This window comes from Rhipicephalus sanguineus, chromosome 1, assembly GCF_013339695.2.
Source record: "Rhipicephalus sanguineus isolate Rsan-2018 chromosome 1, BIME_Rsan_1.4, whole genome shotgun sequence".
Classification (NCBI taxonomy): domain Eukaryota; kingdom Metazoa; phylum Arthropoda; class Arachnida; order Ixodida; family Ixodidae; genus Rhipicephalus; species Rhipicephalus sanguineus.
In genome coordinates, this window is record NC_051176.1 from 20,924,444 (window position 1) to 20,949,246 (window position 24,803).

The 24,803-nt window shown below is 49.3% G+C and overlaps 1 protein-coding gene across 1 annotated transcript in view; it reads right to left on the minus strand.

Moving 5' to 3' along the window:
- Positions 1–24,803, minus strand: part of LOC125756746 (cytochrome P450 2G1-like) — a 145,246-nt gene that overhangs the window by 73,609 nt on the left and 46,834 nt on the right. The window contains exon 3 of the mRNA XM_049411729.1: positions 22,788–22,909. Coding sequence (XP_049267686.1) covers positions 22,788–22,909 — 122 coding nt within the window. The remainder of the gene's footprint in view (positions 1–22,787; positions 22,910–24,803) is intronic.

Below are 24,803 nucleotides of genomic sequence, written 5' to 3' on the forward strand. Positions count from 1 at the left end.
GGCGTCGAGCAAGCAGACTCCTTTTCTGCCCTTATTCATCTGGTAACTACGCCACCAATACTGGCCCATTTCGACCCAGCATCGCGTACAGAGCTCCGGACCGATGCCAGTGGCCATGGAATTGGGGCGGTTCTCGGCCAACGACAGCACGGCACGGATCGAGTAATTGCTTACGCCAGCCATCTTCTTTCGCCCGCCGAACGGAAGTTCTCCATCACTGAGCGTTAATGCCTAGCTTTAGTGTGGGCAGTGACCAAGTTCAGGCCCTACCTGTATGGCCGAACTTTTTCCGTAGTCACAGACCATCACGCTCTCTGCTGGCTCTCATCGCTAAAAGACCCCTCTGGACGTCTCGGTCGCTGGGCCCTACGTCTGCAGGAGTACTCGTTCGTGGTCCACTACAAGTCGGGACGACTGCACACAGACGCAGACTGTTTGTCACGCCATCCGGTAGAAGCGCCCGACGTCACTGACCTTGAATCAGACCCCTGCGTGCTCTCCATCCGCGCTTTGGTTGATATCTCCACCGAACAACGACGGGACCCATTGTTACTTTCCATCATCGACCGTCTAGCCTCCGCTTCACGAGACCTTTCCGTGCGCCTGTTCGAGTTGCATGACAACATTCTCTACCGTCGCAGCTTCAACGCCGATGACCCGGAACTACTTCTTGTGCTACCCTACCATCTACGTACCAGTGTTCTCGAACAACTCCACGACGTCCCGACAGCCGGTCACCTTGGTGTCTCTCGTACCTACGATCGCGTGCGACGTCGCTTTTTCTGGCCCGGCCTGTACCGTTCTGTCGTCCGCTACGTCGCTGCTTGCGGCCGCTGCCAACGCCGCAAGCGCCCCTCTGCGCTGCCTTGCGGTCTTCTACAACCCATCGACATACCTGCGGAACCATTCTTCCGTGTTGGCCTTGACCTGCTGGGCCCTTTTCCCACGTCCACTTCGGGAAATAAATGGGTTGCAGTTGCCACAGATTACGCCACACGCTTTGCCATCACACGAGCATTGCCAACAAGTTGCTCCACTGACGTCGCTGACTTTCTCTTGTATGAAGTCATTCTTCGTCATGGTGCCCCCCGGCAGCTGCTTACCGATCGAGGGAGGTACTTCCTGTCACGTGTTGTGGATGACATCCTGCGTGCCTGCTCCACTGAGCACAAGCTTACCACCGCTTATCATCCACAGACGAACGGATTGACCGAGCGTCTGAACCGAACGCTGACTCAGATGCTGTCAATGTACGTCTCCCCTGATCACCGTGACTGGGACAGAGCACTCCCATTTGTCACCTTTGCGTACAATTCTTCACGACATGACACCGCTGGTTATTCACCGTTTTATTTGTTATTTGGCCGACATCCAGCATTACCTTTTGACACGCTCTTTCTTTCAGCTGCACCCTTGTCTACAGAGTACGCCAGCGATATCGTTGCTCGAGCCCATGCAGCTCGTCAGCTTGCCCATGACCGGCTATCCTTGTCGCAAGCACACCAAAAAGACCGTTATGACAGTCGCCACCGAAATGTTCACTTCCCGCTGGGATCTCTGGTCCTCCTCTGGACACCACACCGCGAGGTCGGCTTATCAGAAAAGCTTCTCCCCCGTTACCATGGCCCCTATAAAGTGTTACGACAACTCAGTGACGTGAATTATGAGGTCACACCCCTGGACACTGCCTCTTTGACCTCCTCACACAAGACAGACATTGTGCACGTTTCCAGACTGAAACCGTATTGCCCTCCTAGTCCATCGCTGCCATACCAAGCGCCGTGACGGCGCTTCCGCCGCGGGAGAGTGATGTCACGGTGTGTCATGGACATGAGCTCTCCGAAGATGAAGACGACGAGTGAGCGAGAAGCGCTTGCACGTGGGGTTTCTCAGCCATCTTGTTTGGATGCCACTTCACTTGTGTAAATATCCAGTAAACCGTCATCTCGCCTCCGTCACAATATATATATATATATATATATATATATATATATATATGTATGGATTTTCAAGAAGAAGAAGATTCCTGGCTATTGGTTTCAAGCTGTGTATGAAAGTCATACTGAAAAACGTAGCAACATTTATTCTGAGCTTATCGAAGATGAGACTGGTACATTGCGTTCGAGTTTAAGCACACATTCCCTTAAAACATGCCTAGATACGCCCACTGTCGCAATTCGGTCGAACGTGACAAAGCGAGGGGCCAAAACAGTAACAACAGCAAAAAAGATGACAGAGAACGACAGACATGCCTACCGACACACACAAAGTCGCAATTCGTTAGAACTTGACTGGCGGGGTCAGAACACACAAACAAGCAAGAAGTGAATAAATAACAGATAGAGCGAGAGAAGCAGAGCTACGAGTGCGATTCAAAAAAAAAAATCACAGTTTCACCGCAAGCGCGAAGCGATGAATGCGATAGCAACAAATTGTAATGGTATACGAAATGAGGCTGGCAGCTAACTCTTTTGGATGCGCTCGCAACTCTACAAAACGCTAGTATTAGAGAATACGGTCGCTCCAGGGACAGACGCTCTTTTCGCACAGCCTCTTCGTGTTGAGAGCGTAGAACGTGGAAGGGTATAGGAGCCTGGCGCTCATGCTTGCCGAGGTAGTGCGCGCGCCAGCGAGCGCGACGCCGCCCTTAGATTCATAGTTTCAACTTGCTGCTCGAGCAACCCCCCCCCTCTGCGTCTTTTCATGCTCATTCAAGACGGGCGGGGTGTTTCCTGTCTGCTTGAGGATCATTCGATGCCAGGTCTAACACACGGGGGGATCCTATCGCACGCGCCCTCCGAGAGACGGAGATGGGGCGGCTCGTTTGATCTGTCCTTCAGCAGCGTTCATCGCTTCCTCTTGTGCGCGTTTACCTGCCGGTAGAACATACGATGAGTGGGGGATGCTATATGTTTGGACTTTACACTGAACATGACGGCGACACGGACGACGACGGCAAAACCCGTCGAGAGTGTCCGTATAATTGCTATCGCAATAAAAGAAAAAATTAATTCACGGAGAAGTCAGAAAGATATAAACGCGATTACCACAATAAAAGGTGAAATCCATCAGCTTCGGGATGAAAGGAAAATATGGGCACGGACTCCGGATGTATACGCACAGCACGTGTTTCTCCGTTCAGCGTGCTATCATGTAGAAGCGCGTCAAAGGTCGTTAAGTGCTGGCCAACCCGTGCTCCTGAGTGTATGAGGGTTGCTGAGGCTATTGAAGTCGGCCGCTTTCCTCGGAAGCTGTGCCGCGCGCTCGTGGCAGTGATCACAGACCGCTTGCTAAGTCAAGGATGCTGCTCACCGGTGCAAAATATTGAGAAGAGATGCATAATAGACGGAACACTACAAATGCATGAGTACAAGAGACATTGCTTTTAAAAAATGACTTTTTTTCTTCATAAAACACCAACCGATGATCAAGCGAGCGCGGAGGAGCATGTACGCCGATACACACAGGAAGGATAGTAATATTATAAATAAAATAATGCCATTGAAGGGAAGACGTGGCTTTCAATACCTATACCTGTAATCACACTGCTGAAATGATAATAATATGCATTCACCAAACACATCGGTAGTGCAGTTGACCAGGTTCAAGGGCACCATGCGCGATGTAGGTAGTCCTATTTGCATCAGGGACCGGTCCTTCAAATTCTTCATTCTGAATATACACGAGAAGTTTTTGACATCGGTCACTTAGTTGGCTGCGGAATTGGATTTTTCTGGTTCGTGGCAGGCCAAGCACGATAGTTGGCCTATGCTTTCATTTATGCCACCATAGACACTGTTAAACGTGTGGGTGACGTACGATTCACGAGCCTCACGGTCGTAATGTGTTTTGAAATCGGACTGAAGTCCCACAGCGGAAAACATGTGGAAGGGGTGGCCAAGATAATTGACATGTTTGGAGAGAGGAAGGTGCGGTAGGGATTTTACGTGTTCTCTGCGGTTGTTGGTTATTACCCTGAACGCAGTCTCAGTTTCACCAATGTAGTGGGCATGACATAAGGTGCATTCAGGAAGGTAGATAATGTTCTTGCTGTCAGAGTCGAAGTTACCTCTTATCTTATGAGCAAATTAAGGAGCGGTGCTGGTGACTGTGAATGCTTTGTTGATTAGCACGGCCAACTGGGCCAGTTGGTGCTTGTTCATTTTGACAGGACAAGGCGCGCACACAAACACGGACACTAGAAGAAAGACGCAAACAACACAGGTGCTGTGTTGTTCGCGTCTTTCTTCTAGTGTCCGTGTTTGTGTCCGCGCCTTTTCCTGTCAAAATGAGCTTTGGTCATCATTGAACAGAGTTTGCACCTACGCTTGTTGCAGGGGCTATTGCCTGTCAATTCAGGAGTGTTGACTTTAGAGGACATTACAACAACTCGAATGTTCCTCGCGCGTTTGTAGACAGCGCGTGGAGGTTCTACGAAACACATCGTGACTTGTCGATGAGAAGCAGCACGCGTTCTGAAGATGCGGTTTATGTTAGAATGTGATTGGGAGTAGTATTTCGGGTTCGGATTTAGTGGTTTTTTTTATCGTGGGGCGGCTGTCCTGTTTTTCAGATTTCAGTGATGCTACCGAGGACTTCTGATTCGGAGCAATTTATGGAGCAGCAAAATTTCTATTTTGGAGCACCTTGGAGTATGAAATATTTTCATCTTGTAGCACTTTGGAGGAGATAAGTTTCCATCTGGGAGCACTATGGAGCAGCTAATTTTACATTTTGGAATGCATTAGAGAAGCAAATTGCATTAACATTCAAGCACCTGGATAAATATTACGGGGCTCTTATGAAAAGCTAGAAATATTTGGATTCATTGCACATCTCGTGGAAAAAATTGTCTCAGGAGAACTCCATATTTCACTCGATAATGCAAACATAAAGGTTCATGCAGCTAAATGTTCTGGAATAACCTCTTCGATGATTTTCAACATCGGCAAATAAACAGAATACCGGATCAATAAACTTTCAGTTTTTGAAATAACACTCTAAATACATCTATGGTTATCAGCAGACATGGTAGAAAAACGCCGTGACGTACAACAGTGCCTCAATCCTAAAGAGTCACACTGTCCCTGATGCATTGCCCTAAGACGAGTCCAATGCGAAAGCCAGGTTCTTTTTCTTCTCGATCGATGTGTTGATCCTCCCCCTCCCTGTCTGTGAGCTTTCTCACTTCACCTGGGTTTGCACTGCCTCCATGATCGGCGCACCGATCACGGAAGCACTGCAAAACGACGATGTCATGTGATGACGTCATCACGTGACATTACGATATATGACGCCATGATGACGTCACTAGTTCTGACGATCTATGACGTCATGATGACGCCATCACGAGATGATTATTTATTGCATAAATCGATTGATGCCGCCGACTGTCAATTTTCGTGTTTGATCAAGCATAGATCTAAGGCTTTCGCATTAATATTGCATATTGAACTTTAACAGCCTGGCCGATAACAACCTGGCCTTACATGCCAAACGGTCCTCCATCATGTCACAACTGTGCTGTGCGAGAAACAGCTTCGCTTATCATCCACTTCACAGAGTGGAATGGCTCATCAATTTTTTAAATGTTTATTGTACTAGCAATTATATGGACACTCTCGGCGGGTTTTTGCCGTCGCCGTTGCGGTACTTTTTCGTATAAAGTGCAAATTGATAACATCACCATGCGCATTCTGCCCGCTGGTAAAAGCTCGAGAGAGATGGCAACGAACGCGGCTGAAGCAGAGATTAAACGAGCCGGCCGTCTCCGTCGCACGGAGAGCGCATGCGATAACATCTTCCCGCGTGGGGCCTGCCGTCGATTGCTTATCAGAGAGGAAACGTCTCTCTTTGATGCGCCCGCCCGTTTTTCGTAAAGAGCATGAAGGGACGCCAGGGTAGGGGTGGAGGGACTGCATCGCTCGAAGGGCGCAGTAGCCGGCGCGCGCGCTAGACAGCTCGTAAACCTGGTGTGCTCTCAACGCCTACTTGGCGTTTAGCGCACTCACAACACGAAACACGCTTCGGTTCCTGGAACGGCCATATTCCGTTAAACCAGCGTTTTGTTGAGTTACGCGTGATCAGTCCAAAAGAGTTAGCTGCTAGCCTTACTTCGTATACCAATACAATTTGTTGGTATCGCACTCATTGCTTCGCCCTTAAGCGAAACCGAGTTTTTTTAACTTCCAGCTATTGACCGTGCAAAGCGAGGGGCGGACGTGTAACATGGCGTAGCCGCTTCACAGTGGGCCGTCAGCGACGGGCCCACTACTGACAGCTGCGCATATTAAAACGCAATTGCTGCTGCTCCGACCAGGAGGCATGTTTTTAATAATAAGATGACATTTTATTACGATACCAATTATATGGACACTCACGACGGCTTTTTCCCGTCATGTCCCGTATAAAATCCAAAGTGATAGTATCCCCCCTCGCATCGTATGTTCTACCGCGAGTAAAAGTGCGCGAGCAGGGCCGACGAACGCGGCTGAAGCAGAGATCAAACGAGCCGGCGCATCTCCGTCGCTCGAAGGGCGCATGCGATAAGATCACCCCGCTAGGGAGGCATGCCGTCAACGCAGAGAGGAAACGCCCCGCCCGTCTTGCACGAGCATGAAAAGACGCGAAGGGAGGGGGGGTCGCTGGAGCAGCAACTTTGCAATTTGATTCTAAGGGCGCGGTGGCGATCGCTGGCCCGCGCGCCATCTCGGCAGCCATCAGTGGCGGCTCGTATACCCTTCTATGCGCTGCGCTCCCAACGCGAAGACACTGCGCGGAAAGAGCATCACTCCCTGGAGCGGCCGTATTCTCTTACATCAGCGTTTTTTAGAGTTACGCGAGATCGGATCCTTGCTATCACATTCGTTGCTTCACCCTTGCGTTGAAACTGCGTCTTTCTTTAAAAAAAGCAAGCAATAAATTCGATTACTAATCTGCTCAGCGCAATAATTCAGACGCAGTACACATAGAAAGAATGAGGACCAGCGCAGACTTCTATTTAATAATGGAATACCAACTAGCCCAATTCCACACTTAATAAATTCGATTCGGAACCCTATAGCACTGACGAGCTCGAAAGGGCAGGGCCTTTTTAAGGGGTATTTACCGCTGAGGGATTACAAACCCTGATGTGCTGGTCGAAGGAATTACGAAAAAGTTCTGGATGAAGATACATGGATAAAGTATACCTGGTGAAAAGTGTCATTCCGTTCCCACTGTTCACGTGCTCTTCCATAGATGCAAAGCACGGTAAATTCAATATTGTTCCATACATCTATTGCTAGTGATCCTAGATTTCATTCCGCGATGTCGAGAAACAGAAGTGACATACCTTTTAGCAGCACGCGTGTAGTAATTACTGAACATTGCTTTCATTACGTGCCATGCGACGCTTGAAACGAGCTATCAGCAGCGTTTCTGGAACAGGCGACGCACGCCGATCCATCGCCGCCACACTTTCACGCTACCGATTGGCCTAGACGTCAGGAGCATCTGCGGAGAGCGTGTTTTGCTGTCGGGCCGACTTGCACAAAAGAAGCTGCGTCGGCACCATGCATGGCGTCATCGCGTACTTGGCACGCATGCGCGACCGCTGTTTATTGAGCGGAACAATTCTTGGTCGGTGGTTGTGACTTTGGCGGCCACGAAATTAAGCTGCACGTGTTTTGCCGTGGTGCGATTGCCGATAATAGACGCCCCCAAAACCGAAACTCTGGCGCAGTTTGGCGATATTTTCGTCGATATTATCAGGAAGGCGCAGTAAATACAATTTGGCGCACTTTGGCGCCGATGGCGCAGGAGTGGAATCACTGAAGATTTATTAATAGCATCATTGATGACACTCTGTGGGTATTGTTGCCGTGTGAGGTCATTGCTAAGTTGTTGAGAGTTGGAGGCGAAGTCAGCCGGGTCAGAACGCCTAAACTGAAGAGACTGGCTGTATGATATGCCGAGTTTACAGTGCTTGACGTGGGTGCTGCTAAGGTGGATGTATTGCTGTCGGTCAGTTGGTTTCCTATACGAGATTGTGCTCCGATATTTTTACTGAAACGTCAGGGAAGTCATGGTAGATGCCGAGTATAAATGAGAGAATGAAATACTCTTGTGGGCGTTATTGAAAGCACTGATAAAATATAAGCTTCTCTACTCCGTAGCACCAAATGAGAAAGATGTCATCGATGAACCTTAGATTAAAAAAGGGGTGGCATGGGGTGCTGCTTAAAAATGCAGATTCCGATGTGCCTATAAAAGTATTGGCATAGTTGGGGCCTATCTTTCTTCCCATTCAGGTTCCATTAATTTGGACATAATGCGCGTTATCTCTCTCTGTCTCTGTCTCTCTCTCTCTCTCTCTCTATATATATATATATATATATATATATTGCAGAGATAGTGGTAGACTACCATTCATGATTTGATAATGCTTGCCAAATGAGCCCCATCCCATCCTTATTCTTCTAGTTATTTCACTCTCATGGTTCGGCTCCGCGGTTACTACCTGTCCTAAGTACCACCACTACCACTATCTCTCAAGAGGAAGGTATATAACAGCTGCATCTTACCGGTACTTACCTACGCAGCAGAAACCTGGAGACTTACAAAGAGGGTTCAACTTAAATTGAGGACGACGCAGCGAGCGATGGAAAGGAAAATGATAGGTGTAACCTTAAGAGACAGGAAGAGAGCAGAGTGGGTCAGGGAACAAACGGGGGTTAAGGACATCATAGTTGAAATTAAGAAGAAGAAATGGATATGGGCCGGGCACGTAGCACGTCGGCAGGATAACCGGTGGTCATTAAGGGTAACTGACTGGATTCCAAGAGAGGGCAAACGCGTGAGGGGAAGACAGAAAATTAGGTGGGTAGATGAGATTAAGAAGTTTGTAGGTATAACGTGGCAAGAGAAAGCACAGGACCGGGTTGATTGGCGGAACATGGGAGAGGCCTTTGCCCTGCAGTGGGCGTAGACAGGCCGATGATGATGATGATGATGATGATGATATTGTAGAGAAGAAGAGTGGCCTCAGCGGCATCGCTATCGCTGCGAGCTCGTGGTTGCTGCGCTTGGCCGAACGCTGCGCTTCCCGGCCGCTCCGCAAAACTCGTTGCCAAATACCTCGGACCATACCGCGTTGTAGCAAACGTCCTCCGTCAATTACCTTGTGAAGCCCATCACGCCATCGACAGATCTACGCTATCGTGGCCGCGAACTTGTCCACGTCTCTCGCATCAAGCCGTACTACGACCCAATCGTTGTGTCCTCACCCTAAGCCGCCAGGATGGCGCCTTTTTCTGAGGAGGGCAATTGTAGAGAAGAAGAGTGGCCTCAGCGGCATTGCTATGCTCTGCGCCTCAGCGGCATCGCCATCGCTGTGAGCTCGTGGTTGCTGCGCTTGGCCGAACGCTGCTGACCGCTGCTTGTTTACACGCATTCTCTGCCAATAAACCTCTTAGCAATATATATATATATATATATATATATTGTAATGAAGAGCGGCACGGCAGCTGCGGGGCACGGGCTGGAGAGCGAAGAAGAGGAAGCAGAATATAGAACAGCTAGCCCAGGAACGGGTGCTGTCTCTGTCTGGTTCATCACAATGGCGCAGCCGCGCAACGAACCTCTGCGCGACGACCTGCAATCAGAAACCATGCTACGAAGTGGACGCCCTTTCCAGCGTCCTGCTGCTTCTGCTACCGTGGCCACAGCATCCGACCTGGCCACCGCGAGTACCACATCCAGCGCGCTGTCTACAGGCGTCATGGCAGCTCCGCTCGGCGACTCAACTGGCTTGCCTTCACAATCCGGTTCACTGCCAAGGGACGCTGTGCACGCTCCCTTGGACTTCGCCTCCGGTACCGCAACTGAAGGAACCTCAGTATCGTCGCCAGAAGACAGGCGTAATCTCTCGCCTGCGAGCGCCAGCGACCTCTCTGCGGTGATGCAGGCCATCTCCACTTTGTCCAAGCGCTTTGAAGACGCTACCGTCTCATTCACAGCAGCTTGTGCACGCAACGCATTGCCTTCGCCATCGTTCGACGAAATTCCCGAATTTAGTGGCGTGGAACAGGACACCACTGCCTGGTTGCAAGCGATCAATTCGTTGGCCCATCAATACGCTTGGCCTGACGACGTCAAGGTATCGCTAGCCGAAGGCAGACTGCGCGGTTCTGCCAAGGCGTGGCATCAGTACGATGGCTATAAGTACCATTCCTGGAGCGAATGGACTACAGCCATCGCCACTGCCTTCAGCCCGCTTCCCTCTGCATACGACGACCACTTCATGCGCATGCGATCGCGTCGGCAGGCTCCCTGTGAAGACGTCCGTCAATACGTCTAGGATAAGCTCAGGCTTATAGAAAACTGTGGCATTACATGGATCTCTCCAGCTGCCCGCCAGTACGTCGTTGATGGGTTGGTTGATTCGACCCATGCTGCCATCCTATCTTCCCAGGCACCTGAAGTGTCACCCCAGGCGTTCGCTCACAAGGCAGCCGAGTTGCAGCAGAATACTCGCCGTCGTCTGAGCTTCGACACACTAGCGACCGAACGTTCACCGCCCCTCTCAACACGACGTGGATGCTTTAAGTGTGGCCGAATAGGCCACCACGCAAAGGAGTGCCGTCAACCTTCACAGATCCGAATTCATTACCAGGCCTGTCGAACTCCTCAGATGTCAGTCCGCGTCGAGGGAATAGGTGACTTGTCTGCACTGGTTCATACCGGCGGAGAACGGACGGCACTACACCAACGTCATGCTCCAGACACTATCCGGCCGTGGACGCAACCACCACTCTGCGGACTTGGAGGAACTGCCATGCCAGTGGGTATGGTCGACATTTCAGTCCGGACGTCAGCGGGGACTAAAGTTCTTCCAGCTGTTCCTGTTTTCGAAGACCTCCTTGCCGACCTTATCTTGGGAGCAGATTTCTTGTTGTCTGACGACATCCAGCTCACCATAGATCGCGGCCACGTCAAGCTGCGGCCTGCCACACCTGGGAAAACAGCGACGACACGGCCACCACCGACAGGTGAGCAGTCCACTTCCCCTACCCTATCTTCTATACTAGCTCGCCATGAATCAGTGTTTGCTGGGAATACCGCGGAACTCCCAGGCACTAATTTGCTGCTACATCGTATACCAACGGGCGACCATCCGCCAATATGCGTACCACTGCGAAGATACGCTGAACGAGAGCGTACAGTGATCGAAGAACAAGTAGATGAAATGCTCGCCGCGGGCATTATTAGACCGTCATCAAGCCCGTGGGCAGCACCAGTCGTCCTTGTAAAAAAGAAAAACGGATCATTGCGCTTTTGCGTGGACTACAGGCAGCTCAACAAGTGTACAACGCCTGACTCGTACCCTTTACCTCGCATTGATGACGCTGTTGATACAGTACGCCACTGCAAGTTCTTTTCGTCCCTTGATTTACGCGCAGGGTACTGGCAGATCAACGTCGCGGAGGAAGATAATGTAAGACTGCCTTCCGCACTCCTTCGGGCTTGTATGAGTTCAACCGCATGCCGTTCGGACTGCGAACGGCTCCTAGCACATTTCAGCGTGCGATGAATTCCGGGCTAGGATCTCTGAAGAATCAAGCCTGTGTGGTATACCTCGACGACATCCTGGTCGTTGGCAAGACAGAGGATGAACATCTTCGCAATTTGGACGAAGTGCTGGACAGATATATGAAGCAGGATTCCGTTTAAACCGAGAGAAGTGCCAATTTGGACTGCCCAAGATTTCATACCTTGGACATAATATATCTCCTATCGGCTATCAGCCGCTCCCGGAGCGCATCGTTGCGGTGTCGGAGTATCCCACACCAACCTGCTTGAAACAGGTTCAGTCATTTATGGGCATGGCTTCGTATTTGCGAAGGTTCATTCCTCACTTCGCTTCGATCGCAGCTTCCTTGAGCGGTCTTCTTAAAAAGGACGCACAGTTTGAATGGGGCACCTTGCAAGAAAACGCTTTTCAAACGATAAAACAAAAGCTCACTTGCTGCCCAATATTAAGTCACTTCGATGATGACTGGACCACCGAAGTTCACACCGATGCCAGCCAAGTTGGTCTAGGTGCAGTGCTGGTGCAGCACGACAGATGGCAAAGAACATGTTGTTGCTTACGCCAGCAGGAAACTTTCAGACACCGAGCGCCACTATCACTCTAATGAGCTAGAATGTCTTGCAGTGGTATGGAGTGTCGATGATAAATTCCGACATTATCTTTTCGGGCGCAAATTCACGGTGGTGACCGATAATGCTGCAATAGCATGGATGTTTTCCAAGCAGCAACTAAAGCACAAATTTGCCCGGTGGATAATCACGCTGCAAGAATACGATTTCGATATGCGCCATCGCGCCGGGGGGCTAAACAACGTCGCCGATGTCCTCTCACGGAACCCCCTTGAATGTGTGTCACAGGCCAGGCAAAACCACACTTTTTTTTCGCCCAGCTGGACATCTACAAAGCTCAACAGGAGGACAAAGACTTGGCATCGATTATTGCATCTATCGCTGACAAAGGAAACGACTCGATGTTTGTGATGCGCAATGCCGCATTGTACCGACGTCACTGGCAAGAGGACCGATCTCAAGAGCGTTACTTGCTGGTCGTCCCGAAGTCTTACCGATTAGAAATATTACGAGCCATTCATGACTCCCCAGAAGGCGGACACACCGGCCAACGTGCCACGCTCCGCAAATTACAAGAACGCTTCTGGTGGCCGAAGATGCAAAGTAGTGTCCGTTCGTACGTCGCCAGTTGTGAAATCTGTCAGCAGTTTAAGCGACTGCCGGGGCGCCAGCCTGGATTACTAACCCCTATTTCAATACCTGAGACTATTTTGCACACGGTTGGCATCGATTACATAGGACCTCTACCCACCACCACTGCAGGAAACCGCTACATCATTGTAGCAGTAGACTACCTGTCGAAATACGTGGAAGTGGAAGCCGTGCCATCTCTTGCGACCACTTACCTTATCAATTTCCTGAAGCATCGATATGAATGGAGGCATGGCTTGCCAAAGAAATTAATATCCGATCGTGCTACAACGTTTCGCAGCCGGGAACTGAAAAAGTACCTTTGCACGGCAGGTGTACAGCACCACTACGCATCCACGTTTCACCCCCAGGCAAACCGCCTTACAGAGCGAACCAACCAGAGTATCCAGACACGACTCGCTCCCTATACGAGAGTGGAGAAAAAGGGAGAGGCCGACTGGGACGTCCACCTCCCGCCAGCCGCTTTTGCGGTTAACACGGCACTGCAAACGTCCACCGGGGAGACGCCGTACGAAGTTGTCTACGGAAAACTGCCACAGCTGAAAGCGGTCCTCAGTCTAGATGCTCCCATTATAGTCGCACGCTCCGACGATCGCAAATCGGTCTGTCAGAAGATAAGAACTGCGGCGATCAAGAAAGCCACCCGAGCACAAGAAAATCAAAAGCGCTACTACGACAGCCGCCGTAGACCTGCTCCTGCTTACAACATCGGTGACGAGGTCTGGGTGCAAAGGTGCGGCAGCGGGCCGGGCAAGAAGCTACTCGCTAAGTTCGACGGGCCATTCAAAATCACTGAGCGCGTAGGCGAAAATACCTGGCGTGTGAACACCTCAGATGCGAGCTTCACTCTCGATAAGCGAAAAAGAAATAACTTTGCCGTGCACGTGTCGCGCCTGAAAAAGAAAAAATCACAGCATATCCACGGAGTGAATGATGATGAGTGGGCGAAGCTGCGGAGGTTTATCGGTAAACCGTGAATCTTCCGTGAATTCTGCCCAGTACATCATCACCGACGTGAGATCGGGCGCGTTTATACTAAAGGTTCGATGAGTTATGACGACTTGCAACGCACTTTAATTTTACATGTACGCTGTGAATTTTCATTGTTTAGAAAACCATTGCTTAGAAAACATCTGGCGTCTTTCGTTAAGCAGCTGGCGTCTTTTCGTTTTGCTTTAGAAACATCTGGCGTTCTTTCGTTTTGCTTTTACAAAACATCTGGCGTCTTTTGTTGGTTTATTTCATCAATCAACGGCGTTTTGAACAAAATTTTTATTGTTTAATCACGCACAGGAAAAATCTCACCAGGCACTACCTTGGAGGTAAAGAATGGCTGCTAATGGGAATGAGAGACAGAGAAGTCGGCTTTTAGCTAACGCTGCGAATTTTTTATTGTTCAACAACGCACAGGAAAAATCTCCCACCGGCACCACCTTGCAGCTCAAAGCGTAAGACTGGTTACATACTACGCTACGAGGGACGAACGGGTGCCGCTATAAGGAGCTTCGCCCCTAAAAAAACAGTCAGGCAGCTACAGCTGAAATGAACTGTCGTTTCTTTTCTTTGACAGGTCCGCAGTGTGGCCGAATGTAATGAAGAGCGGCACGGCAGCTGCGGGGCACGGGCTGGAGAGCGAAGAAGAGGAAGCAGAATATAGAACAGCTAGCCCAGGAACGGGTGCTGTCTCTGTCTGGTTCATCGCAATATATATATATATATATATATCGTTAAAATCACCATTCCTGTAATAAAAAGATTCTGTATATGCCTATATGCCTCGTTTCCGCTGTCTTTTTCGCCTGCTTGGTCAGTCTCAATTGAAGAAAAGGGTTCAGTATCGCACTTTCTCGCGCGCCGACTACAGTGGCCCACTGTAGTCGGCGCGCCGATCTTGCGGTCAGTGTCGTATTGACACGCACGTAAATAAACTTTATTTTGACGTATTGGGGTTTCCGCCACAAAAGCTGTTAGCAACGCTCACCGCAGACCGCGCCGCAATGGTTGACAAGCATGGCGATTATTTGAGATCACTCTGTTAAGATTACGCGAATAGTGCAGTTTAATCGAGAGCTTGCCGAGCACCAGCGATAACGCTAGACGATTGCAAGACGGCGCCGACGAGCATATTACAAACGACCGACGATCGCGTGTTTCTGTTTGCACATACATTGACTTTTCCATTCCGGGGCATAGGTTCGCCCAAATAAAGAGTTTCATCCAAAACACGACGAATACTGCATTCTTCAACGCCACAACCACGTGCCAATATTATATTGCCACGCCCACTACTTGTTTTATTTTGATGTTCTTTTGGTTTGACCAGCAAGGATGGTTATCAACGCTCGAGGCTGTCCGCGAAGCAGTGTTCGAGAAGCTTCTCGATTGTAGTAGATCGTTTTGTTAAGATTTCGCGCCGCACGCGAATGTTCCAGCTTTACCGAGAGATAACGCCGCCACCAGCGATATCGCTGGAAAGTTCAATAGCGCATGTATAAAAGCCGACGCGCTTGACCGCTTGTCTGCTGATCGACGGTCGACGCTCTGTTCGCCGCTATCAGTGTACTGGCCGGATTGAAGTGGCAGACGTGCCTTGTGTATTTGGACGACGTCGTCGTGTTTTCCTCGACCTTCGACGAGCATCTCCAGCGGCTTGAGGCAGTACTTCAAGCAATCAAGACCTCCGGACTTACCTTGAAGCCTGAAATGTGCCGCTTCGCGTACGAGGAGCTCTTGTTCTTGGGTCACGTGATCAGCAAGGATGGTGTTCGCCCGGACCCGCGGAAAACAGCTGCCATCGCTGCCTTCCCGCCGCCCACCGACAAGAAGGCCGTACGCCGTTTTCTCGGCTTGTGCGCCTATTACAGACGTTTCGTCAAGGAATTTTCACGGATCGCCGAGCCACTGACGCAACTCACGAAGGCCGACGTCGAATTCAGGTGGGAAACGTCGCAAGTGCAAGCATTTCAAGAACTTAAACTACGCCTGCAGACGCCACCCATACTTGCGCATTTCGACGATTGCAACGATACGGAAATACACACCGATGCAAGCAGCGTAGGACTCGGTGCCGTCTTTGTGCAAATGATTGACGGGCTTGAAAGGGTTATCAGTTATGCTAGCCGGTCACTATCCAAGGCAGAATCCAACTATTCCACAACAGAAAAGGCATGCCTTGCCATCATCTGGGCTACGTCAAAGTTTCGCCCCTACCTCTATGGCAGGCCCTTCAAAGTTGTCAGTGACCATCACGCCTTATGTTGGCTAGCTAACTTGAAGGACTCTTCAGGTCGTCTCGCACGATGGAGTCTGAGGCTTCAAGAATTCGACATTACCGTCGTGTACAAGTCCGGATGAAAACACTCTGACGCCGACTGCCTGTACCGTGGCCCCGTCGACGCGCCGCCGCAAGAGGACGACGACGACTGCCGGTGACTTCGCCGAAAGGCAACGAGCCGACGCGGAACTGGGGGGCCTTATGGAGTACCTCGAGTGCAAGACCGCCGTTGTCCCGAAGGTATTGATGCGAGCACTGCCGTCGTTTTTCTTACGGAACGGCGCCACTTGGAACCGACTACCTTCTTCTCGTGCCCTCATCATTAAGACCAGAAGTCTTCCAGGCCCTACAGGACGACCCGACGGCTGGACACATCGGTGTTTCCCGCACGCTCGCCAGAATACAGGAAAAATACTACTGGTCACGCCTTGCTGCCGACGTCGCCCACTACGCTATGACTTGCCGAGATTGCCAGCGAAGGAAGACACCGCCGACTAGGCCCGCGGGACTTCTGCAGGCAATCGAACCACCTCACCGGCCGTTCCAGCAAATCGGGATGGACCTACTGGGGCCGTTCCCGACGTCGACCTCTGGCAACAAGTGGATCGTCGTAGCAACTGACTACCTCAACCGCTACGCCGAGACAAAGGCCTTGCCCAAAGGCAGTGCCGCCGAGGTAGCCAAGTTCTTCGTGGAGAACATCGTCTTGCGTCATGGCGCCCCAGAGGTCCTCATCACAGACAGAGGTACCACCTTTACTGCGGGCCTAACTCAGGCGATCTTAAAATACAGCGAGACGAGCCACCGCCTCAACACTGCCTACCACCCGCAGACCAATGGCCTCACCGAGCGTCTATATAAGACCATCGCCGAGATGCTGGCCATGTACGTCGACGTTGAGCAGAAGACGTGGGACGCCGTCCTTCCGTACGTGACCTTCGCTTACAACACGGCCGTCCAAGAAACGACGCAGATGACGCCGTACAAGTTGGTCTACGGAAGGAGCCCGGCGACGACACTCGACGCCATGCTACCCAACGTCACCGACGAAGAAAACCTCGACGCCGCCGCTTACTTACAGCGTGCCGAGGAAGCTCGACAGCTCGCCCGCCTGCGCATCAAGACCCAGCAGCACACTGACAGCCGTCGCTGCAATCTTCGACGAAGCTTCGTGGAATACCAGCCCGGCGACCGTGTCTGGGTCTGGACGCCGATACGCCGACGTGGGCTTAGCGAAAAACTCCTTCGGCGATACTTCGGACCATACAAGGTTCTTTGACGTCTCGGTGCTCTTGACTACGAGGTCATCCCGGACGGCATTACGAACTCCCAGCGACGCCGCGCACGACCTGAAGTCGTCCATGTGGTGCGCCTTAAGCCGTTTTTTGCACGTTAGCGAACCTGGGGACTCTGCTTTTACTTTTGTTATTGTAATTTATTTATGTATGCACTTGTTTTTTTTCTCTTCTTTGTTCTTTCACAAGCATCGGGATGATGCTTTTTCAGAGGGGGGCAATGCCACGCCCACTACTTGTTTAATTTTGATGTTTTTTTGGGGGGGTTTGACTAGCAAGGACGGTTATCAACGCTCGAGGCTCTCCGCGAAGCAGTGTTCGAGAATCTTCTCGATTGTAGTATATCGTTTTGTTAAGATTTCGCGCCGCACGCGAATATTCCAGCTTTATCGAGAGATAACGCCGCCACCAGCGATATCGCTGGAAAGTTCGATAGCGCCTGTATAAAACCAACGCGCTTGACCGCTTCTCTGTTGATCGACGGTCGACGCTCTGTTCGCCGCTATCAGTGTATTGCTGTAGTTTGACTTTCACTTTCTCGGCCACAAGTTCGGCCAAATAAAAGAGTTTCATCTCGGACGTGCTGACTGCTGCCTTCTTCGACGTCACGACCACGTGACAATATTAAGCCGATACAGGACAGTATATGGAATGCCTATATGTTCGGCATTTTCTCAAGCTGACTGCACAAGCCGAAAGCAGGTAACAGGGAGCGTTTGTCACTGGGCACAATATGCTCGAAACACCTGTTCTGCGGAGCGTGTTCGTTTACTGAACAGAAACTGTTAGCCCTCTTCCAGACGCGCATGTCGTCTGCCTACAATATTACCAAAAATATTCCTGGAAGAGGCGATGTTTTTTCCGAGCATTACACAATAAATTAACAGAGGATACTTAAGTCTGCTCACTACAACACATTACACTGTCATGCACACCATTCCTTTATTACATCGAATAGCTTTCTTTAGGCGCACGGCTATTTGCTTGCATTAACTACTATGCTCGCTAGATTTTGCGTAATTGTTTTGTTTGAATAGACTCGCATGATGTGGCTATGAAAATCTATAGGTGCCATTTCCTAGCCGTCTTGAAAGCAGTGTCACATCTGCTTTAAATGATGATGCAGGAAACATTAACGTGCTATTTACGTCACTAAAATGACTCAAAGCGCACGATTGAGTGGTTAACTTGACCCATTGTCTGCATTTATCTTTCAGACGTGACAAAAACTGTGAACGTTGATCGTGAAAGGTACGTTGATTCAGTATCAGTATATCAGTATCAGTATAAGCTGCGCAAAGAAAGCAGAAAAAATGGTGCTAAGGAACACGGACAAACCCTGTCGGTGCAGTGGCAATGTAGTAGCACCATGGCTCTTGATTTTCCATCACTGCCATCGAAAGTTTTGGGTTGTTATATAGGTGCTCTATACAAAAGATACGTATTTTACCTTTTCCCAGAGAGATGGCATTTTATATTGTGGGTATGTTGAACGATCGGAGGACAAAGTGTTCAAATGCAGGTGGCAGTCACCAGATTTTTTAAACTCCCGATTCTCAGTTTTTTAAAAAAATGGCAGGTGCCACGTCCCGTGGGAATACATGAACGCAAAGAATGCGGCGGGAAGGTGACTTGTGCGTAATTTTTTACATTGAGTGAGACGTTACGAAATCACGTTGAAGATAGGCGCAAATGGTAGACGCAGCCACATATGTTGAAGATTCGCACATCTGTCATATAACCAGTTGTTTATACTTGCGTAACGATGTCAACAACAACATAAGTATTGCGAACACCAGACGCGACAAGCCGATATGAAGTGCTTATACTTGTCTATTATGATGAGAACGCACGCACGTTTCACGAATCCGTGTCCATGTGTGGAAGGGGTTCTTCGCAGTTCTCACGTAGATGGCGGCGAGCGCGATGTCTGTAATTGTGATTGATGTGCGCAACGCAGGCCTCGCCGATTCCGCTGCTTGCCTGTCTGTGTTCGGTGTCTAGCGGCCGGCAAAGTGGGATGCGGCCTACGCTGAAGTTGAACATCGCCGTGTTCGTATATGTGCCCCCGCCGCCGCACCTGCAATGAAGCCGCATACTGTGGACTACACACTGGAATCCCGTGATTGCAGTAGGCTCATTGCTGCAAGTTTCAAAAAGTGCCAATACGCCAATTTCTGTGAGCATAGCGTCCTTTTCGAGGTCGTGCACGTGCGCCTGAACAGACTGTACGTTGACAGCGGCGAGCGTGAGGTGATAGTTATGGTTGTGGCACCGAATCAAGGTGCTAGCCGAGCCCAAGACGATGTCTAGAGGCCTATTAGCTAGCTGGGTCATGTCGTCGACAGACTGAGTCGATAGAGCCGGCGACATGTCGGAACCTGAAGTCATCATTTGCGTTGGTGAGAAATAGGCGATCGACGCTGGTACCCCTGGAAAGTGCTATGTGGGCCAACATTAGTGGATAGCGCTTATCGTATCCGAAGTCTACCAGGGCGTATGTGGCCTATTGTGACTTATATAAGGTTATGGCATGTGCTTGCGCAACGGGAAACTGTGCCCTCTTACACTAGATATTTTTCTGGTGTATATCGTGGTTACCACGGCACCCAATTCAATTCGATTGAGGGTGTGCGGTAGTGATGAAAAGCGTCCGGGCTGCGGCAACAATGCCTATCGTGAATGTTGGAAATTCAAGCCACAGTCGCAAGAGGTTGCCGTGTTCGTCACACTCGATGTGCCGCAATGCGCCCATGTTTCCATTAACGAGACTGTCGCTTACGTCGATGTTGGCCGTGATCATGTACAGCTTGCCGATGCTCAGGTAAATTGAGGCCGGCAGGCTGCCCCATGTCGCTTGCGTTCATGTTGGCACCTTGGTCAGGGCATCCTTGCGGACCTGCTTGTTCTTATAGCCAGTTATGTCATCGCATGCGGGATGACATAACACGTTGTCCGCAGCGTCGAGGCAACGCGCGTTACAGCGGTCGACGTAGGCACTGCTGTAGTATAGGCGTATGCCGTCAGGGAACTTAGCGACGGCTTCTTCGCGTGTCACAAAGCGGCTCTAAATCAATATGACGTCATCTTCGGTCAGCATGAGGCCATCGCCCAGCCGCATATGAAATGAAGAGAACACTGCGTCATTCTGGTGGACCACGTGGACGAGTGGATGGCGATTGAGCGTCTTCCAGGTGTGTTCTGTCTTCAGCTCCCTCACTTGCCTTGCGTTTCAGGGTGTATGTTTGCTGTTAATGTGTGGATTCAGACTGTGTATCACCTGTGGCGCACATCCGCATAACATGAACTGTGGTATGTGGGTATGTGCCAATGTGACTAGAAGGATTTCATGACGTACGTTTTTAGTTATTCATGTTGTGACCAGTGATCGCGTTCGTCGTTCACTGATGCCCTGCTATGTCAATTTTGGTGTGCTACAAGTTATTATTATTATTATTATTATTATTATTATTATTATTATTATTATTATTTTGGTATCATCAGCAGCCTTTCTACGCCCACTGAAGGGCAAAGGCCTCTCCCATGTTCCGCCAATCAACCCAGTCCTGTGCGTTCTGCAGCCACGGTATACCTACAAACTTCTTAATCTCATCTACCCACATAATTTTCTGTCCCCCCCTCACGCGTTTGCCATCTCTTGGAATCCAGTCAGTTACCCTTAATGACCACCGGTTATCCTGCCGACGTGCTTCGTGCCCGGCCCATATCCATTTCTTCTTCGTGATTTCAACTATGATATCCTTAACCTCCGTTTGTTCCCTGACCCACTCTGCTCTCTTCCTGTCACTTAACCCTTTCGGCCCTAGCGGTGTCAATTGACACCATCACACAAAACTTGTCCTAGCACCTTGGAAATGAAACCAAAACTGCCGATTCTTGGGGGAATACTTCTTCAATCATCCCCACTGCGATTGACACCAAAATGGTTGCATGCTTGCGGAGTTGCGAGCCGCAAAGAAGAAGAAGCTTGACCGAAGTCATGGGTGACGCCGAGGCGGGTCAGCTGAGGCGGGGGAGCGCTATTTTCGGATCGACGTACCGAAGCTGTTTCAATGAGTATCACGCTGAAAAATGAGACGTGGTTCACATTTTGTGTACTCTAGTGAATAGCAGGAAAAAAGATGCCATTTTTCTCATTTCGCAACCGCTGAACCCTGATGACCTAATTTGACGTCACGTCTGTAACTCCATTAATACTTGCACCACTGGCTCAATTTTTCGTTTTTGGTCTTCTGAGGTCATAACTATTAGGAAAACACGCACAAAAGGATTCCCCGACCAAAATAAAAAATCCAGGGCTGAAAGGGTTAAGGTTACACCTATCATTTTCCTTTCCATCGCTCGCTGCGCCGTCCTCAATTTAAGTTGAACCCTCTTTGTAAGTCTGCAGGTTTCTGCTCCGTAGGTAAGTACCGGTAAGATGCAGCTGTTATATACCTTCCTCTTGAGGGATAGTGGTAGACTACAATTCATGATTTGATAATGCTTGCCGAATGAGCCCCATCCCATCCTTTTTCTTCTAGTTATTTCACTCTCATGGTTCCGCTCCGCGGTTACTAACTGTCCTAAGTAGACGTACTCCTTTACAACTTCCAGTGCCTCGCCACCTATCGCAAAGCGCTGTTCTCTGCCAAGATTGTTCCACATTACTTTAGTTTTATGCATATTAATTTTCAGACCTACTCTTCTACTTTCCGTATCCAGTTCAGTAATCATGAGCTGTAATTCGTCTCCCGCGTTACTCATCAATGCATTGTCATCAGCGAATCGCAGGTTACTCAGATACTCTCCATTAACTCTTATCTGCCCAATCTGCCCAATTCTGCCCAATTCTGCCCAATCTAGGGCCCTGAAAACTTCCTCTAAACACGCGGTGAATAGCATTGGAGAGATCGTGTCTCCCTGCCGTACGCCCGTCTTTATTGGGACTCTGTCGCTTTCTTTATGGAGGACTACAGTGTCTGTGGATCCGCTGTAGACTTCTTCAATTATGTTTATATAGTCTTCGTCGATGCCCTGATTCCGCAGTGCCTGCATGACTGCTGATGTCTCCACCAAATCAAATGTCTTCTCGTAATCTATGAAGGCTATGTATAGGGGTTGGTTGTACTCCGCGCATTTCTCTATCACCTGATTGATAGTATGAATATGGTCTATTGTTGAGAAGCCTGTACGAAATCCTGCCTGGTCCTTTGGTTGATTTTGGTATATACTAATTTAAATAGCGGCTTGATAGATGGATGGATGAATATATGTATGGATGGATGGATGGATGGATGGACGGACGGACGGACGGATGGATGGAAACGGTCAAAGTTCCTTTGGTACGAAAAGAAATGCTTCGCATTTAAAAAATTGGTAAGCGCTGCTCCTGTGATTCACCTGGAAAGACCGCGCTCGCTCACCTTTGCTCTTGTTTTGCACTGTCCACTGAGAGGGACGATTCAGCATTTCTCTCTTGCAGAGATACTTTTGTATCGAAGTCTCATCGACGAGAACCACAACGTTTGTGAAGGCCAATTTTATCCTGCGTAATGAAAAATGACACAACAGAGTCAGCATTTGTCGTGCCGGACGTTGAACCGCGTTGATAAACGAGTAGGTGCACATTAAACATTTTTACACCTTTAAGAGCATATATCGGCTTGTCGCCAAACCGACAACCTAAGGGTGTTGTGGCCTACAGCCTTATGTTAGGGTGTTAATTCAACACCCTAGACAAAGGGTGTTCAGCAAATTCAGCAAATTCCATGGGGTGTTTGGGTGCTAGCTCGTATTAAGACCCTTCTGTATGGGTGTTGGAAGGGTGTGCACCATTCATTTCGCATCATGTATAATGGCCGGAACAGAAGCTTCAGGTGGGCACAAAGGGCATCATGCATGTGTTCCTGCGGATGTCATTAATTCGGGCTGCACTACCGATCCTGTTACCTTTGCACAAACGCGACTTCATATTGGTTTGACAGAGGTGGTGTTCTCATAAGGAAGACTCAGTTGGAAAAACACCCCGAATAACTGAAATCTTCAGTGTTGCATGCATAAGCCTCGTGTTTTTATCTGAAGCTTCAAACGTGGTCATCACACACCTGTGCTGCGTATTAGGGACCATGAAATGAAATTTGAAGTCGTACACGTATACATACATATACAAATTTGTGTATGTGCATATGTGCAAAGCAATGCTCAATGTGGCTTCCGCATCCAGTCACACAGGTCTGCAAGACATAACGCTTGATATCCAAAAAATCTAAAATATTTATTGTATGCTGCGATACAAAGGAATGGAAAAATTTGGAAGAATAGACATGAGTCATGACCAACAAAATTTGCACGTTATGTGCACTCTGACAACAAACATAAGGTGATCGAACCTGTCGGTAAGGGTGCGTGATACTCGAAAATAATGTTTGGGTAAGAAAAAGCAATTTGAAATAATGTAAATTCAAGTTTTTATGACCTTGCAAAAAAGAGATAATGAAAACGTTAACGAAGGCGGTACCCAAATTCCAATTGTAAAACAGTAACTGAATCCTATTAGATGTGAAGCATCTTATAGCGGAGTTCAATCCGGCGGTGGTGTGTGGCGTGACCACCCTTAATGCGCATGCGCAAGCCCTCTCCACACCTCTTCTCCCTCTGCACTTCCCATTTCCCCTTACCCTTTCCCCTCACCCTCTCCATTTGCCCTCCCCCTCTCTACTTTGCCTCTCTCTTCTCCCCTCTCCACTCCCCCTCTGAAACGCGGGCTCTACATGCCGAAACGCTGCTTCGCATCGCCTCATGGTCCCCTTTAACGGGAGATGATGTGATTTTTTATGTTTTGTATAACATAACACTATTAAAGAGCCATTGTGAAAAGCAGGCCTGTAGCCAGGAATTTTTTTCGGGGGGGGGGGGGGGCGCACTTGCTGAATGCCTTGAAAAACAAATATTTTTATTATTATCTTCGGTAAGACATACCACTCCATTAGAATTTCGGGGGGGGGGGGGGGCGCTTGGCCTATTTCTCCCCTGGCTACGGGCCTCGTGAAAAGTGTATGTGATCTTTCGCCCCTTAATATTATCTGAGAAGACGGAATAGTACTCCAAGAACACAACTTTGCTTCATAATAGTTTCAAGCCAGTAGCTTCATTTCCTTGTAAATATTTTCTATGAGTGGGTTGATTCCCTCAGTTGAGATATCTGCACGAGCATTTTGAACCCTATATCACTTCTAAAATATCTTCTAACATCAACGGAAATCTACAATATCAAAAATCACTTTGACTGTGGGGAGTTGTACAGTAAAACGACAGCTTTACGTTACTATACCAGCGTTCAAACTTATGCTTTATGGTTTTCTTAAAATTCAGCACTGGAAACAATGTGAAAACCAGCTTTGCAGACATGTATCCAGGGCGACACAAATTTAGACAATAAT